Genomic DNA, 15,577 nt, shown 5'->3' on the forward strand with positions numbered 1-15,577 from the left:
TCCAGGGCAAAAACTAGACCAACTGCAACCAGCCATCAGCTGTTTTTCCCTGAACTGGAGACTTCATGTTCCTAATCTCAGCCCTAAGAATCGGTGAGTGGCAAAACAAAGGTCAATCAAACAGGAGCATTTGGGAGCGGGAGGAGGTTTGTCTCATCTTAAAACCATTTTTTTGTTTTTATAACCTTATCAAAGTACTAACTGATTCAAGCTTAAGTCTGAATTTGCCAAAGAACAAATGCAACAATTACGTATCTATATGGATGGGTCCTGCGCACTTGTAACCCAACCTTAAATTTAAGAAACATACAGTGGATCAACAGCACTTTTGAATTGCAAGGACCAATGGAGCAGACTTTAGCATATCCGTCCTTCTCTCTGAAAGTCAGTGTTAGCAAGTAGCTACAGCAAATCTCACGCAACAGTGGAAAACTAGATTCTAACAGTATCTAGCAACCCCACTCTGTCGCATCGTAGAAGCACTTCCCATACATCCATCATGTTTGTCATCATCTCCAGTGAGTCCCACAGTGGTAATAAGGTGGTTTTATGGAATTTAAGACTAACTGTCCAAGCTAAAGGCAACTATTCTGTATCACATTATCATTCTGTGGAAATAACATTCTTTCCACTCGATACTATTGCTTACCTTTACTTCCTTCATTGACTTCAAGGTCACTATCCCCATCCTCTGCAGCAGAAGTGCCTTTAGATGTCAACAGCTGCAGAACAAAAAAGAGCTCCAGAAAAATATTTGGTACCAGGTTTTCTGGAAGAGAGGAAGTGCGATACTAAAGGTGGATATTCAATATTGACTTGCTTTAATAAACGAAGGTAAAAAGACAGATAACTCTTCTATGGCACAGTCCGCAAAAAACTCCCTCCCCACACAGCCACAGTGTAAATCAATATGGGAATTACAGGAAAGATGCTTTCGGGAAGAGTCTGGTTTCAGATACAACCAAACAACTTCAGCCTACTGCAGCTAAGAGTACTGCATCAGGTTCATCTCCTTCCCTAAACTTTTACCTGGTACCCATTTATTTTAATAATTGTGTTGTCTAGTTTATTTTTGCAGATGTTATTTGTTTGTACATTGTAACTATCCCACAACTTTCACTTCTTGCCTACCTCCCCCTCACAACAAACACACAAGCTCAATGCTCAGAAAAAGGTCAGTCTCACATCTTCTGGGTCTTGAGTGCTCCCTCAGTAAGTTTGCAGATGACACCAAATTGGGCAGGAGTGTCGATCTGCTGGAGGGTAAGAAGGCTCTGCAGAGGAATCTGGACAGGCTGGATCAATCGGCCGAGGCCAACTGTATGAGGTTCAGCAAGGCCAAATGCTGGGTCCTGCACTTCAGTCACAACAACCCCATGCAACGCTACAGGCTTGGAGAAGAGTGGCTGGAAAGCTGCCCAGCAGAAAAGGACCTGGGGATGTTGGTCGACAGCCGGCTGAACATGAGCCAGCAGTGTGCCAAGGTGGCTAGCGGCATCCTGGCTTGTATCAGGAATAGTGTGGCCAGCAGGAGTAGGGAGGACATCGTGCCCCTGTACTCGGCACTGGTGAGGCTGCATCTCCAGTACTGTGTTCAGTTCTGGGCTCCTCACTACAAGAAAGACTTTGAATTGCTGGAGCTGTGTCCAGAGAAGGGCAGGGAAGATGGTAAGGGGTCTAGAGAACAAGTCTTACAAGAAGCGACCGAAGGAACTGGGGCTGTTTAGTCTGAAGAAGAGGAGGCTGAGGGGGGACCTTACTGCTCTCTACAGCTACCTGAAAGGACACTGTAGTGAGGCAGGTGTTGGTCTCCTCTCCCAACTAACTGGCGACAGGACAAGGCAATGGCCTCAAGTTGCATCAGGGGAGATTTATATTGGACACTAGGAAAAATGTCTTTACTGAAAGAGTGGTCAGACATCGGAACAGGCTGCCCAGGGAGGCGGTTGAGTCACCATCCCTGGAGGTGTTCAAAAAACGTTTAGATGTGGCACTTCGGGATATGGTTTAGTAGGCATGGTGGTGTTGGGTGGATGATTGGACTTGATCTTAGAGGTCTTTTCCAACCTATGACTCTATGATTCTATGATTCACCTGCTATACATGACGAATAGAGCTGTGCCAGACACTCCAACTGTTTCTTGCAGGAAACCTTAGTAGGACTTGCACAGGTCACCAGTTGGCTTTCAGCAGGAAGGCTGGCACTGCGAGTGTAGCTAGGCTTAGTAGGAGTGCCAGGATCAAGAGATATCCCTGCAGGAGAAGACGCCTGGTGCAGCAGTTTGCATCTGAAATTCAAAAGCAGCAACATACAATGTGACTGAAGATGATACACAGCAGCCATGCGGCCTGAAGGGGTCTTTTTCTTGCAGTCTAGCATGAAGGAATCCCTGCAATAACTAGCCATGTCATTTACACTGTCTAAAGCTGCTCTTAGCATGATAGTAATTTAACTCATCTTTCCCTTAATGAGAAAGGATCTTGGGGCTAACAATCCAAAGACACAAAACAATCACACTCAGATTCCAACTCTGCTAAAACAGTGTGGCACTTTGACCAAATTATCTAACTAGCCTATGTCATTGCTCCTCATCTGAACTCGTATTTATTAAGGACACGGAATCTGTTAGAGATCAGGTCCTAAAAAAAGTTTCTGCATGTGCAATTTCTGACAGCTAGACACTTTACAAAATCTATGAAGGTAAGGTCCACATTCGTACCTTCAGATATATTTGTAAGCTAACGACACCCTGAGAAGATCCAATACCATAAAGTGGAAAGGCAATGCAACAACTGATGAAAATACTGGCAAATAAACAACAGAAGGAGCAAGCTACTTTAATTGTTGGATTCTAAATGAACAATAATCACTCAGTTAGATACATAGATACTGTAAAAAAATATACCTACAGCGGTTATCCAAAATGCAGCAGCAGAGTGGCATATGTAAGACAGATGAGCAGCAGGAAAAAAAGGTAGTAACAGCAGTATCAAATGACTGTTAAAGATCCCAATGGAATATCCACACTTGGCATATCACACCACCCCTTACCACATTGTCTCAAAAGTAAAATCTTTTAAAGTCACTTTAAAGGCTGTGGGGAAGACAGAAACATTTTTAAGTGCAGCAAATAATTTTTTCTATTGGCCTATTTCTAGGGGAACTGCTGTGATGAAGAACAAATTAGTCCCAAAACGGGAGCAGAAAGGTTATTTAGCAACTTCTCCCTTGCAATGAACACAAGCACCCAACTGACTGAAGAAAATTATTTATTAAGCACTTTGTAAACCCACCAAGGTAAGACTCCAACAACGTAGTTAGACCTTGCTTCACTTCTGCCTCACATCTACCTCAGCATGACCTTCGTGTTTTGCCATTGCTCAAAGTGACCCAGTTGGCTAGGGGCTGCATTAGTTTTGTACCTCACTTCCCCACCACTGCTGAGGGCACAACAGCAGCTCCCAGCTCTGTGCACCAAGCACTGCCCATTTCAAGCACAATAGGTCAGACGAGACCATCTCACAGGCAAGATCCAGCCTGCATACTCCCATTTCACCCACTTTATTTTATACAGATTAGTGGGACATTTCAGGCAGGATGGAACCCTGAGCAGTTCTGTTACAGGTCTGGTACAAACAGTAACTCGTGAGATTCTGCTGGGTCTGTTTCAGCCAGTTCTTGACACGCTGAAGTGAAATGCAAGGCTTAGCAGGAAAAGAATTCCACCCAGGTGTCCTGAGGAGTTTCCCCATGAACCAAATCTACAGAGAATAGCAACAGTTCTGTCAGCAACTATAAATGATAGTTTCTCTACTACTGTGCTTTGTTTTTTTTCTGAAGTGTCAATCCTCACAGACTAACAATGATATCATTTTACAAAGGATGAAAGTCACACAGTAACTGAACAGCAGAGAAAATTAGAAGCTAGAATTCACCTCATCTCTCAGCACACATAATTTTCAATACATAATTGCAGTAGTAACTCTTAAAACAGAATCTCACGCTACCCATGTCCTGTTTTCTCTGACTGTAAGCTGGTGTTAGTCATCAGCCTGCCTACCTTGCAAAATCATGAACACTTTCCCCGTATTTACATCATGAACTTGTTTTCTTCAAAGCAGACTATGCGCTCCATCACAGGCACAATCTTCAAGCACAGCCCAGTTACACCCGCTCAAACCCACCCGCTTCACCTGCGCAATATAAGGAAAGCTGCACCGGAGATAGCCACGCGTGCAAGCCCATGAAGAGGCAATGTTACAAAAGCACTGAGGACTGACTGAACTTCCGAAAACAAAGTGAGGGTCATTGCTCCAGAGTCAGCTCAGCGCACCTCTAAATGACAAATGAGCTACCTGCATTAATCCCCTAGTTTGATATCCACTTGGTTTTAGGCAAATCATAGTTTGAAGTGACGAATATCTGCTTTGGATATTCTTCTGGTCACTTCCACTCTGACATTGGTACCACCTTAAGACAAGAGAATGAAGAACCAATAAAAGCCTATCACCACCCAGACTGTACCGTTCTTTCTTCAGCATCTCCCTCTCCTCTTGAAGACTGTTGTTCATCGCAGATGTAAGGTTTCCTTCCTGGACAGTAGTAAAGGCATCAGAGCTTGACCCAGATGAAAATCGAGCAGCTGGAGACTGGCTGACAGGTGTCGAAGTGAAGCACATCTTTGGTTTTGAGAGGGGACGCTCAGCACTTACAGGCGTTGGGTTGATTCGTCTTGATGGTTTGCTTTTGCTGAAAAAGTGAGAAGCGATTCCACTGAAATCAAGCTAAAACAAAAAAATTAGGTCTCAAGACAGATATGCATGCAACTCTTCCAAGAGAACCTAATGATAAAATAAAATGGATATGGGGTCAGGATATTGACTTTCTAAACTGTACATATAGTTGCTGACTTTATTCTGGTCACTGAACAAAAAGTCACGGAGCTACAGACTGCTAGTAACAGCCTGCTAACCCTTGCTGCAAAATTAGTTATGAATCAAGACCCAAAACAGGTAACACAGCGTCACACAACTCTTCCGAACATTTCTCATTTGAGAGGACAGGATATGCCTCACTTTAGTAAGAAACTACTTCACCGGCCGTTTCTAACATGACCATGAGAAACAAACAAAAAAACACCCCCCAAAAACCCCCCAAAACAATCAAGCTGCCATTGTCTATCAGTAAGAGTCCAGGCTCCCAAGTTACCACTGGCCCTTTATGTTTAGGAAAGCCTACCCTTCCTGCATAAACTACCTAGAGTGCAGTAATGCAATAAGTAACTCCATAATGCAGTAAGAGACATACTGGAAATGAGATACAGGAACATAGAACATTACACCTCTCAAGGAAATGCTAGCTGCTACATATTAATTGCTACGGTGTTCTCAAAATCGCTATAGCGTTGGCTTCCAAACACTCCATGACCTCTTTCCTCACTCCTTCCTAGCTGGGCATAGTACAATTGAGGAAGAGAGACTTACCATCTATGCTGGGAACACCTTCTCTCCCTTGGCCAAAGCATCATCTAGAGCATCATCTAGACCCAGCATCTGGATCTGCTGTACAGACCTACAGACCTATCAATTTTCAGCTGGAATTTTGCAAGTCTAACTAGAAAGTCCCACTTTCAGAGACCAGTGCCCGATACATGGAGCAAACAGGCTGACATGAAAGCGTTTTATCTGGTAATGAGGATTTTAAATAGTAAAATGTCAAAGAGAAAATAACTGAGGCAACCACAACACAAACAGCTGCCTAGAAGCTAAGCCAGGGAGAGCAGGGCTTGCTGCAGACCAAAGAGAACACAGGCGTCAGCTAGCTATTTTGTCCGTGACCACATGGCACAAATGAAGCTGCACGCTAACATCTGTTACCAGAAGCCACAGAAGTCCAATCCGAAAGCTTTTCTGCTAGCATCGGCAAAGCTGAAGAGCCGTCCAGGACTGCTCTCCATTAGCAATTGCTATTGCATTAAATAAGAAATGTGAAGAGTCAAGATCATGCTGACTTGTTAGAAACTGCAAGGACAAAGATGTGCTCAGCTTTGTATCAGCCGGTCTGCGCACCGGTAAGCTGCAGGCAGCATGACAAGTGAGAGGCTAAAGATGCGCCTTGTGCAAGTTCACAGTATGGAAACCTGACTACCCGTTGAAGCAATATTCCCCTACATGGCAACCGTAACAAAGTTCTGACCAAGAAGCCCCGTAGCCAGCCCCCAGGTATCGTTTATTACCGCATCTTCTGCATCTGGACACGCACAACAGGATGAGCTAGCCAAGGAACAGTAACTGGCAGCACAATCCGAATGAGACAGTGAGGCAGACTTGCTCTTACTTTGTCCAGCCAGGGGCAGCACCCATGGGCGGAAACTCCTCCAGGTTGTTAAGATTTAGCTGGCTGGGTGGGGATCTGGCAGAAACAAGAGGCACTTCACTCCGCTTCCTTCTCCCTCCACTCCACGATACACCGTCATTCTTTCCATCTTCCTCTTCAGCAAGGGAATGCCCCAGGTCCCGAGCTACCTGCCGGCCGGAGGCACTGACTGAGCTGTTTCCTTTCCTTCGGCCTCGTCTCGCTGGCAGGGCTTCAGGTGTGGCTGTAAGGAAGCTCCCCAAGCTGACCTTCTGAGATGACCGCTTCTCACCGTGGTTAAGCACAGGGCTGTACCCAAAGCTTGGGCTGCTACTGGAGACCGCGCTAGGGAAGTCACCGCAAGGGCTAGACAGGTTTGATCCAGAAAGGGAAGAGGAGCCGCTGGATGCCACAGCAGGGGAAAAGCTGGTGGTATCTGTGGTGCAGGTGGCCACCGAAGTCCTTTGGGAGAAGAGCTGCACTCGGCTGCTGGTTGCGTGGCCTGTCCTCCTTTCTGATCCCGCCCTCTGGCTCCCATGGGCCTTGGAATTAGGGGTTTTAGCAGGAGTAGAGGGTCCATTAGTCAGGATCTGGCTGGTCTGCTCCCTTAAAAAATTTAGCAGAAAAGGCACAAAGTCTTTCTGAAGCAAACTAAGAGATACCAGCTTTTCATGGACATGGTTATCCTACAAGGAAAGAGGACAAAGCATTACTATAAAGATGCTGCCTGATTCTTTCTTTCCCTGTGTGCAGACTCATTTAAGTAGTAACTGTGGGATTGCCATACACAATAAAAACCAACGTGACTTGTCAAAGCAGGCCAGTGAAATTCAAGCGACCTTAGCGCTGGTCATAGATCCGAAACTCAGCCTCCACACAAGCCATTTTGGCAGTTTTCAGATGGAGTCATTCACTTTGGTCTCCAGTTGGAAAACAGTGGAACTGTTCCACAGAAACATCAGTAATACTTACTGAAGCTACAGCCAGGGAGAACTTGGAGCAAGTGGCACCTCTAAGTCCACCATTTCAAAGACATCGATACGGAAGCAGCTAATTCTAGCAGAAAAATCTAAAATCTGCAACTTCTCTGTCCCGCGTTCGTCCATGAGTGCCACCTGCTTCCACAGAGGCATGCTGCAGCAACAACTGTTCCAGCACTGGGAGTCCTGCAGTGCCAAACACAAGACCAAAACTCCTCTTCCATTTCAACTAAATAATTTCGCTCCCTTCAGACCTCACAGAGGTCTAAACAGAGACTATGCAACTTTAAGGTACATGAAGTTTATATTTAACAAACTCAAACAAAAAAAAAACCCACCACAGACTCAAAACATCTAAAATCTAAACCAGTGGTGGGGATCTTGCAAGGGTAAACGTAGACAAAAAAGACTTCGTGTTACATGCATAGTTCAAAGCTTTGTAAACAAGGTAAAATTTCTTTTGCTGCTAACACTGCACCAGGTTCGTTTCCTCTCGGTGGGATTCAGTAACATTTGCAACAACAAGAGAAGCAGCTCTCACAGGCAGCAGCTTACTCCTTAGTAAAAATCATTGCACAGATATTCCCGTTCATTTATATTCACACCTCCACTAAATGAAAAGTCAAGAGAGCAAATGCTATTTCCAAAGGACTTTTTTTGTATGAAAGGAGGCAATGAAAGCATGGCCATGGCTGGACTCCTACAGTCACAGAATCACAGAATGGTAGGGGTTGGAAGGGACCTCTGTGGGTCATCTAGTCCAACCCTCCTGCCGAAGCAGGGTCACCTACAGCAGGCTGCACAGGACCTTGTCCAGGCGGGTCTTGAATATCTCCAGAGAAGGAGACTCCACAACCTCCCTGGGCAGCCTGTTCCAGTGCTCCGTCACCCTCAGAGGGAAGAAGTTCTTCCTCATGTTCAGACGGAACTTCCTGTGCCTCAGTTTGTGCCCATTGCCCCTTGTCCTGTCACTGGGCACCACTGAAAAGAGTTTGGCCCCATCCTCCTGACACCCACCCTTCAGATATTTATAAGCATTTATTAGGTCCCCTCGCAGCCTTCTCTTCTTCAGGCTGAACAAGCCCAGTTCCCTCAACCTCTCCTCGTAGGGGAGATGCTCCAGTCCCCTCATCATCCTCGTAGCCCTCCACTGGACTCTCTCCAGTAGCTCTTCATCTTTCTTGAACTGGGGAGCCCAGAACTGGACACAGTACTCTAGATGAGGCCTCACTAGGGCAGTGTGGAGGGGAAGGAGAACCTCCCTCGTCCTGCTGGCCACACTCTTCTTGATGCACCCCAGGATCCCATTGGCTTTCTTGGCAGCCAGGGCACACTGCTGGCTCATGGTTAACCTGTCGCCCACTAGGACGCCCAGGTCCCTCTCCGCAGAGCTGCTCTCCAGCAGGTCCACCCCAAGCCTGTACTGGTGCATGAGGTTGTTCCTCCCCAGGTGCAGGACCCTGCATTTGGCTTTGTTGAACCTCATCAGGTTCCTCTCTGCCCAGCTTTCCAGCCTATCCAGGTCACGCTGAATGGCAGCACAGCCTTCTGGTGTATCTACCACACCTCCCAGTTTGGTGTCATCAGCAAACTTGCTGAGGGTACATTCTAACTCTTCATCCAGGTCGTTGATGAAGTTGAACAAGGCTGGGCCCAGTACTGACCCCTGGGGGACACCACTAGTTACCAGCCTCCAACTAGACTCGGAGCCGCTGATGACAACCCTCTGAGTTCTGCCATTCAGCCAGTTCTCAATCCACCTCATCGACCACTCATCCAGCCCACATTTCCTCAGCTTCCCTAGGAGGATATCATGGGATATCTGATCCCATGAGACAGTCCTCGACACCAATGCTGAAATTTGTATTTGAAAGCGTGAGACCAATTCAGCTTCCTGGAGAAGTGTGAGACTGACACAGCCTGCATAACAAGCCAAGCAGCCAAGGCCCACTGCTTTAGCACTCTGACAGTCAGGGAAAAAACAGGTCAGAACACAAACCCCATGAGGTGGTTCTTAGCAGCTCCAGTCCGAAACTGCCACAAAAGCTAGAGCAAGACACAGCCTACCATTTCCTCAAGCGCCCCCCTGGGTTTAGCATAGTGGCACAAAGACACGATCGTAGCCTGTGCTACGCACGAGGTCAGGCAGTTTCTCAGCTTTTCAGAGCGCAATCTGCCTTCACTCATCTTTCTCCGCGCAAGTTAACAGAGGTTCAGTTCCTCCGCGGCCGGACCACGGCAACCCGTCAGCAGTCGCCAGCTGCAAGCCTCCCACTTGCTTTCTCGCAACGGAGCTGCTCCCAGCAGCGAAAGGCGGTTAGCAATTCCCTTGCAAGGGGAAGCTTTTCAGTTATTGAACAGTGCCTTCGCACCCTCCACCCAGGCAGTGCTAACCGAGCCGCCAGCATCTCAAACTTCGTAACCTCCACCTGTCTGCTTCTGCAAGGCACAGTTTAGGAAATACCAGACAACACAAAACGCAGGTCCTTCACTCCTGCACAAGTTTAGGACGGCAGCGACACTTGACCAACTCACCGGGTGACAGCAGAGAGCTTTGATTTTAATTAATACTGAGTAACACGCTCCGAGGGGCTCAGGCAGCAAACGCTTTTAGTTGTTTCTCCACGTTATCAGTGGAATATAAACGCTCAGAGTCCCTCTGTGGTTACAAACGCTTTTATTGCCGCAGGAATCCAAATCCTCCAGCCACGTCCCGCCACAGAACGCGGCCTACTCCAAGCCGGCGAGAGCCCGCCCCCGGCGCCGAGACCCGCCTCGGCGGGCGGCGGGACAAGCAGCGCGCCGGCAGAGCGGGCCCCCCGCACCGGGCCGCGCCTCAACGGCCGCCGGGCCCAAGGCTCGGGCGCGGGGCTGCCGGGGGAGACGCCCGCCCACGCCTCACCGCTCCCGTCCGCGCCAGAGACGCGGGGAGCGTCGCCCCCTCCTGCGCGTCCCCTCAGGACCCAGCCGCCCGCCCGCCCCGCCCTCCGCCGGCACCCGGCAGCCAGGGGACCCAGGCACCGCCTCCGCGTCTCGCTTCCCGTGCCGCCGCCCGGCCCGGCCCGGCCCTCCGCCGCCTCGGCCCCGGCTCCGCGCCACCGCCCGCCGGAGGCCGCCGGCCCGGGCGGCGCTGAGCTCCCGCCGGGCTCAGCCCTGCGCCTCTGAACGGCTTCGGCAGCGGCACTGCCCCGCCCGGCAGATCCCCGTCGGCGGCCTCGCCTTCCCGCCGCTCTGCGCAGAGCCCGCCCGCGGCGGGGGCGGTGCCGCCGGCTGTTCGACGGAGCTCGCCCCCAGCTCCCGGCCACAGACGGGCCCCTCGCCGCGGCCCCGGCCTGACCCACGCGGGTTTCGCCCCTCGCAGCGGCGCCGGGGCGGGCAAACTTCCCCGCACGGCCCCGGCCCGCGGCGGCGGAGGGAGCTGGGGGGGGGGTGGCGCGGCGGGCGGGCGCGCGTTACCTCAGGGGGGCGGCAGCCGGGCCCGTGCCGGAGCCATCGCACCACGGCGCCGACCGCCACCTCCTCCTGCAGCAGCAGCTCCAAAACGGCCGCCATGCCGAGCACGCGCGCAACCCGCGGCGGGGGCGGGCCGGCGCCGGCTGCGGGCGGGCCCCTCGCGCGTGTGCCCCCCCCGACCCCGAGCGGGGGGCGGGGCGGCGGCGGGGATTCCCGCCGGGGAGGCGGGCGGGGGCGGGGCCGGCGCGGGCCGGGCCGGGGGCCGAGCCCCCCTCCTCATGTCAATACGCGGGGCACGGGGCGCCTGCGCCGGCCCGTGCGCGTCTTTTCCTCTCATGCGCGGTATTTGCTTCCCCGGCAGGGCTCGGGGCCCGGCCTAGCGGCGGAAGCGCTCGCGGGCCGGGACCAGGGGCAGGGGCAGCGGCGCCCCCCGCGGCTCCGCGCCCGCCCGCCGGCTCCGGGCGGGGGCTGCCCCGGCCCCCAGCAGCGGAGGATGGCCGAGGACTCGCCCAAGCGGCGCAAGGCGAATTTCAACGAGGCGGAGACGGAGGTGCTGATCGAGCAGGTGCTGAAGCACGAGCGGCTGCTGTTCGCGGCGGGGCCGGGCCGTGCCTCCCCGGGCCAGAAGCGGAAGGTGTGGGAGCTGATCCGGCACAAGGTGAACCCGGTGGCCGCCTGCCCCCGCGACGTGGAGGACCTGAAGAAGCGCTGGCGGGACCTGAAGCGCCGCGACCGCAGCAAGCTCTGCCGCCTCTCGCAGGGCTGCGGGCCGCCGGGCCCCGCCGCCGCCCTCGGCCTGCTCCTGGCCCCCGAGGAGATGCCGCCCGCCGCCGCCCCGCCCGCCCGCCGCCACCTTCACCACCGCCACCACCCCCGCGCCTACGGCTCCCTGCTGCCCGCCGAGGCCGTGCCCATCGTGGGCGGCATCGACACGCTGGAGCTGCCCGGCGCCGTCGTGGGGCAGATGGGTGAGTGCCGGACCGACACCCCCCACCCCCGCACCACCACGGCGCTGCCCCGGGCCGGGGGGGGGTGGGCGCCGGCCCGCGGCGTGCCCGCAGGGGGACCGCGGGTTCGAGCCCCGCCTGGCAGCGCGCGGTTCGGGTAACTGCCTGCTGCGCCTGGCAGTGAGCAGCGCGCCTACACCTACGTGCGCGAACCCGGCGGGTTTCGTGCTGCGGGTCGGCGATGCGTCAAAACAGCACCAGAGCGTAAACCCCGCGCAGTTCGAGGCGGTGCAAAGCGCTGTGCGTACGTGACTTTGTGCTTTACCAGAGAGATAGCGTTAGTGCACTGGAACGGTCACCGTCGGTACCGCCACGGGAGTTCCTGCAGTTGCCGTGTTTCAGAGGGGCTGTTACGTGTCGCCGCGTGCACGGTAGAGCATGGCGTGAGCTTGCAATGAACTTTGACTCTTGGAACCTAAAGTTCGGCTTCTGCGGTGGGATCTGTAAGGGATCTGTAGTACGCAAATATATGGTTAACTGGTGAGTGTGTCTTGATGGGTTTTTCCCCACCTGTCGAGGTAATATGTATTCTGAAAGCATCAGAGATAACGTGGTGCGAGTTGTAGAGTCTTGGTTCAAGGACTAACATTAGTGCTTAGTGGACGAGAGCACATTTCACCGACCACTGAGATCATGAAGTTTCTCACTGACTCTCCTTTGCTTTTCCTCTCCCCCCATCTCTAGGGTTTACTGACAATCCTGGCCCATCACATCAGTCCAGTCTGGAGAAGATGAACCTCAAAGAAGAAATAGTAGTGAAGGTGGTGGAGCCAGAAGAAAGCTCCGAGGACATGGCGGTGGTTCCACCTAGCCAAGAACAGCTACCTTTTCTGGGGACATCAGGCGGTGGTTCCTCCGGGAAAGTAAAAGCCAAAACAAAAGGCAGGTCCCAGGCAGACCAAAACGAAATAACTGAAGAGGACCTGGTGCAGATTCAGCAGACCCAGATGCAGGTGATCCAGTCTGGCTTTGACAGCGTCAACCACAATCTTCGGCTGCTGCAGCAAAGCATGCAGGATCTGAGTAACAGTGTCAGCATCATGGCGCATACGCTTGTTGCCATCAAAAATGTCTATATGAAAAACAACACTGGCCCGGCCACGTATGTCACCACTTCCACTCAGACCGCAGCTGGGTACCTGAGCCCGGGTTCCCCACAGGTCTCCCCCACTGAGGACAGAGGGAGAGCGCAGGTGGCTGGAAGCAGCAGCAGGAGCAGCAGCTGCAGCTCCAGCTCCACCTCACAAGAACCAGGTCCTTCTGAGTTTCCTAGGCACCCCCTGACAACCGTTAAGAAAGAACATCCAAATGGCTGCTACTACTTCTGCTTTGCAGACGTGCAAAAACTTGAATATATGTAAAGTGACTTTGGTATTAGGTGCTGTTGTATGTTCTGCTCCGGCCTGTGACTTCAACGGAGCAAAGTGGACTTGCCTCCCACGTTTTTCCCAGTGGGAAACATTTCGCTATCAATGGCATTAAACACTAATTGCCAGTCTGCTGTTTGTTAACTCTGTTGCAGTTGGCTAATAACTTTCTTCTGTTGTCTTTATCCTCTTACTCTCTCAAAAAAACAACCGAACAAAAAAACAGATTTATTTTGATTAAGACTCTTGTCTGTATCATCCTTTGTTTAATGTGACCTTTTGAAGAATAAAAGGCATGAGAGTGGGGTAAAAAAGTAACATTATGGTTACTGACTGGCAGGAACTGTCTTACACAGGTTGCTTAGTTTTTTTGATTAAACGTCAGAAGTAGTTGTTTTTTGAAGTAAGTACTTGCTTTTTCTAATCATGTCAAGGGTGTTTGCTTGGTTGTTGGCTGTCGCTTTTGTAAGTCTGAGCTGTGCAAGGCATCGCAGGAAGAGTTTGACATAGCTGCTTAACTCCAGGAATGGAGCTGTCAATTCATGAACGTACTCCTCAGAATTCATGCAGCATTGCTTCACCTGGCTATTGTTCGTTCCCAGTTTGTCGAATGCACCTTCTCCTCGGAGGTATTTTGTTTTACCGCGCTAGCAGGGTAGGCTTTTTCTTGTCACATGGTTAAAACAGAGAAATACAGCAAAAAATAGTAATTGATAAGTGATGCCTGGTTTCAACATGGAATAATTTTTCCCCATATGGTTTACAAGCAGGCTGTATCTTCACCAGATTTTGCATGCTTTCTGGAATCAATACCACAATATTTGAAATACAGAGAGAAAAAAGTTTCGTGATTGTTTTACATGAAACAGGAGCTAGATTTGCTGTTAAACAAATGACAGGAGGCAGGGGCTGACTTCGCTCCAGACAGAACAAGCGTTCTTGCATAGCTTATGAAGCTTTCATCTTCACCTGTTGCAGAGTAAAATCTTTCATTCTCTTAACTATATATCCAACAAAGCAGACAGACGAGGAAGAGTTGGAGCACAAAGTGACCTGTTAAGTGTCAACTCTGAAACAAGCACAAAGGAATCATTTTATCCTGATGTGAAAAAGAAAAATACCCTTTTCATATTTAGATAGGAGGAAACTATTGTCACTGTCACTACTCTTAAGATGTGGTTAAGGCTGGTATGTTTAAAGCTTATTTATTAGAGTCGCTCTACTTTGCACAATTCAAAATTGGCAGAGGTGCTTTGTCCGTATGTCCAGTGTCTGTACTGTAGGGGAAACAAAAACCCTCTCACCTGCAATTTTATCTGATGGCCTGAAAAATCATGCAGGTCCTCTTCGTAAGCATTTATCACCACTATTAAAGTTCTACAGATAAATTTGGCCTATAGCAATGACGAGCTGCCTCTAGTTTTCCAGTCATTTTGCACAAGTGTTCCTGCTGCAAGAATTCAGCAAATACAAATGACACAGAGAATGGCTACCCAGTTGTCCCTCTCCTAGCAACCTAAGAACATGTAATCATAGGGCAAGATATGTCATTTTTTCAGTCGGTTTGACAGAGCACTATACCATATGAAAATGTACTTCTAAGTACTTTCTTTTACTTCTGCCGTAATAACCATTATGGTGTACCAATCACACACAGATAGGCCTCAAAAACCAACAGCTGCTGCCTCATAAAACATGAACGCAGGGTAGTCTCATTGTTAGCGTTTCCCTTCAGTATCATAGATGGAGTTAAATATGCAAATATCTCACAAAATTAAAACATGTACGGCATGTTGTTAATTGGGATTAATGCCTTGAAGAAGAGGAGGTTCTCATTTTCAGGTTTACGGCGTGGGTGACAGGTATCACTACCTTAATCATAAATTGCTGGTTTCAAAAACAGGAAAGAACTAATCCTAAATCTGATTTTTGAGTCTATATGTTGTTAAAAGCGTTCTAAATTAACCTATTGGAATCCGTATTTCTCCCCCTTTAGTACAGGTGGGCTCTCTCGAGCAGTGTTTTCTGCAACTGAAGAAGGCATCCTTAGTTTGTATTTTGTTCTCGTGCACAAAGATGCCAATTAACGCTACCGTGACATTCCAGGTAGATTAGCAAAATGTCATCTAAAGTTTACCTGGTCCTTCTGGGCAGCAGTTTGAGCTTGTCCACATTGCAACAGCCAGTTCTTACCTGTGTTAATTCTTGAATATCACTTACTACAGCATTTCTAGGGAGAGCTGGCTTGTGTGTGTTGTATAGCTTTCTCATGATCAAGTACCAATTCAAAGGAGAGGAAGCTACAGTGCAAGTGCAGAAAAGCTCAGCAAGGTCCTGAGAGCAGAGTGGGCAGACTGGATCTCCTGTATGAATGAAGATGACAAGCCAGGCAATGCTAAAAGACCCTTCAGTGGT

At 50.2% G+C, this 15,577-nt stretch overlaps 2 protein-coding genes across 2 annotated transcripts in view; one reads left to right on the forward strand and one right to left on the reverse strand.

The window, feature by feature from the left end:
* Nucleotides 1-10,887, reverse strand: part of CDAN1 (codanin 1) — a 39,113-nt gene extending 28,226 nt beyond the window's left edge. Inside the window, exons 1-5 of the mRNA XM_075427417.1 lie at nt 10,792-10,887; nt 6,338-7,041; nt 4,526-4,750; nt 2,095-2,288; nt 650-769 (exon numbers count right to left, since the gene is read on the reverse strand). Of these exons, the coding sequence (XP_075283532.1) occupies nt 650-769; nt 2,095-2,288; nt 4,526-4,750; nt 6,338-7,041; nt 10,792-10,887 (1,339 nt within the window). The remainder of the gene's footprint in view (nt 1-649; nt 770-2,094; nt 2,289-4,525; nt 4,751-6,337; nt 7,042-10,791) is intronic.
* Nucleotides 10,888-11,078: 191 nt separating this feature from the next.
* LOC142361922 (uncharacterized) lies at nt 11,079-14,713 on the forward strand. The gene is made up of 2 exons (XM_075426081.1): nt 11,079-11,756; nt 12,480-14,713. Exons 1-2 carry the CDS (start codon nt 11,282-11,284, stop codon nt 13,154-13,156), a joined length of 1,152 nt encoding a protein of 383 aa, XP_075282196.1. The 5' UTR covers nt 11,079-11,281; the 3' UTR covers nt 13,157-14,713.
* Nucleotides 14,714-15,577: the final 864 nt, after the last annotated feature.

The sequence above is a fragment of the Opisthocomus hoazin genome, chromosome 7 (genome assembly GCF_030867145.1).
Source record: "Opisthocomus hoazin isolate bOpiHoa1 chromosome 7, bOpiHoa1.hap1, whole genome shotgun sequence".
Lineage (NCBI taxonomy): Eukaryota > Metazoa > Chordata > Aves > Opisthocomiformes > Opisthocomidae > Opisthocomus > Opisthocomus hoazin.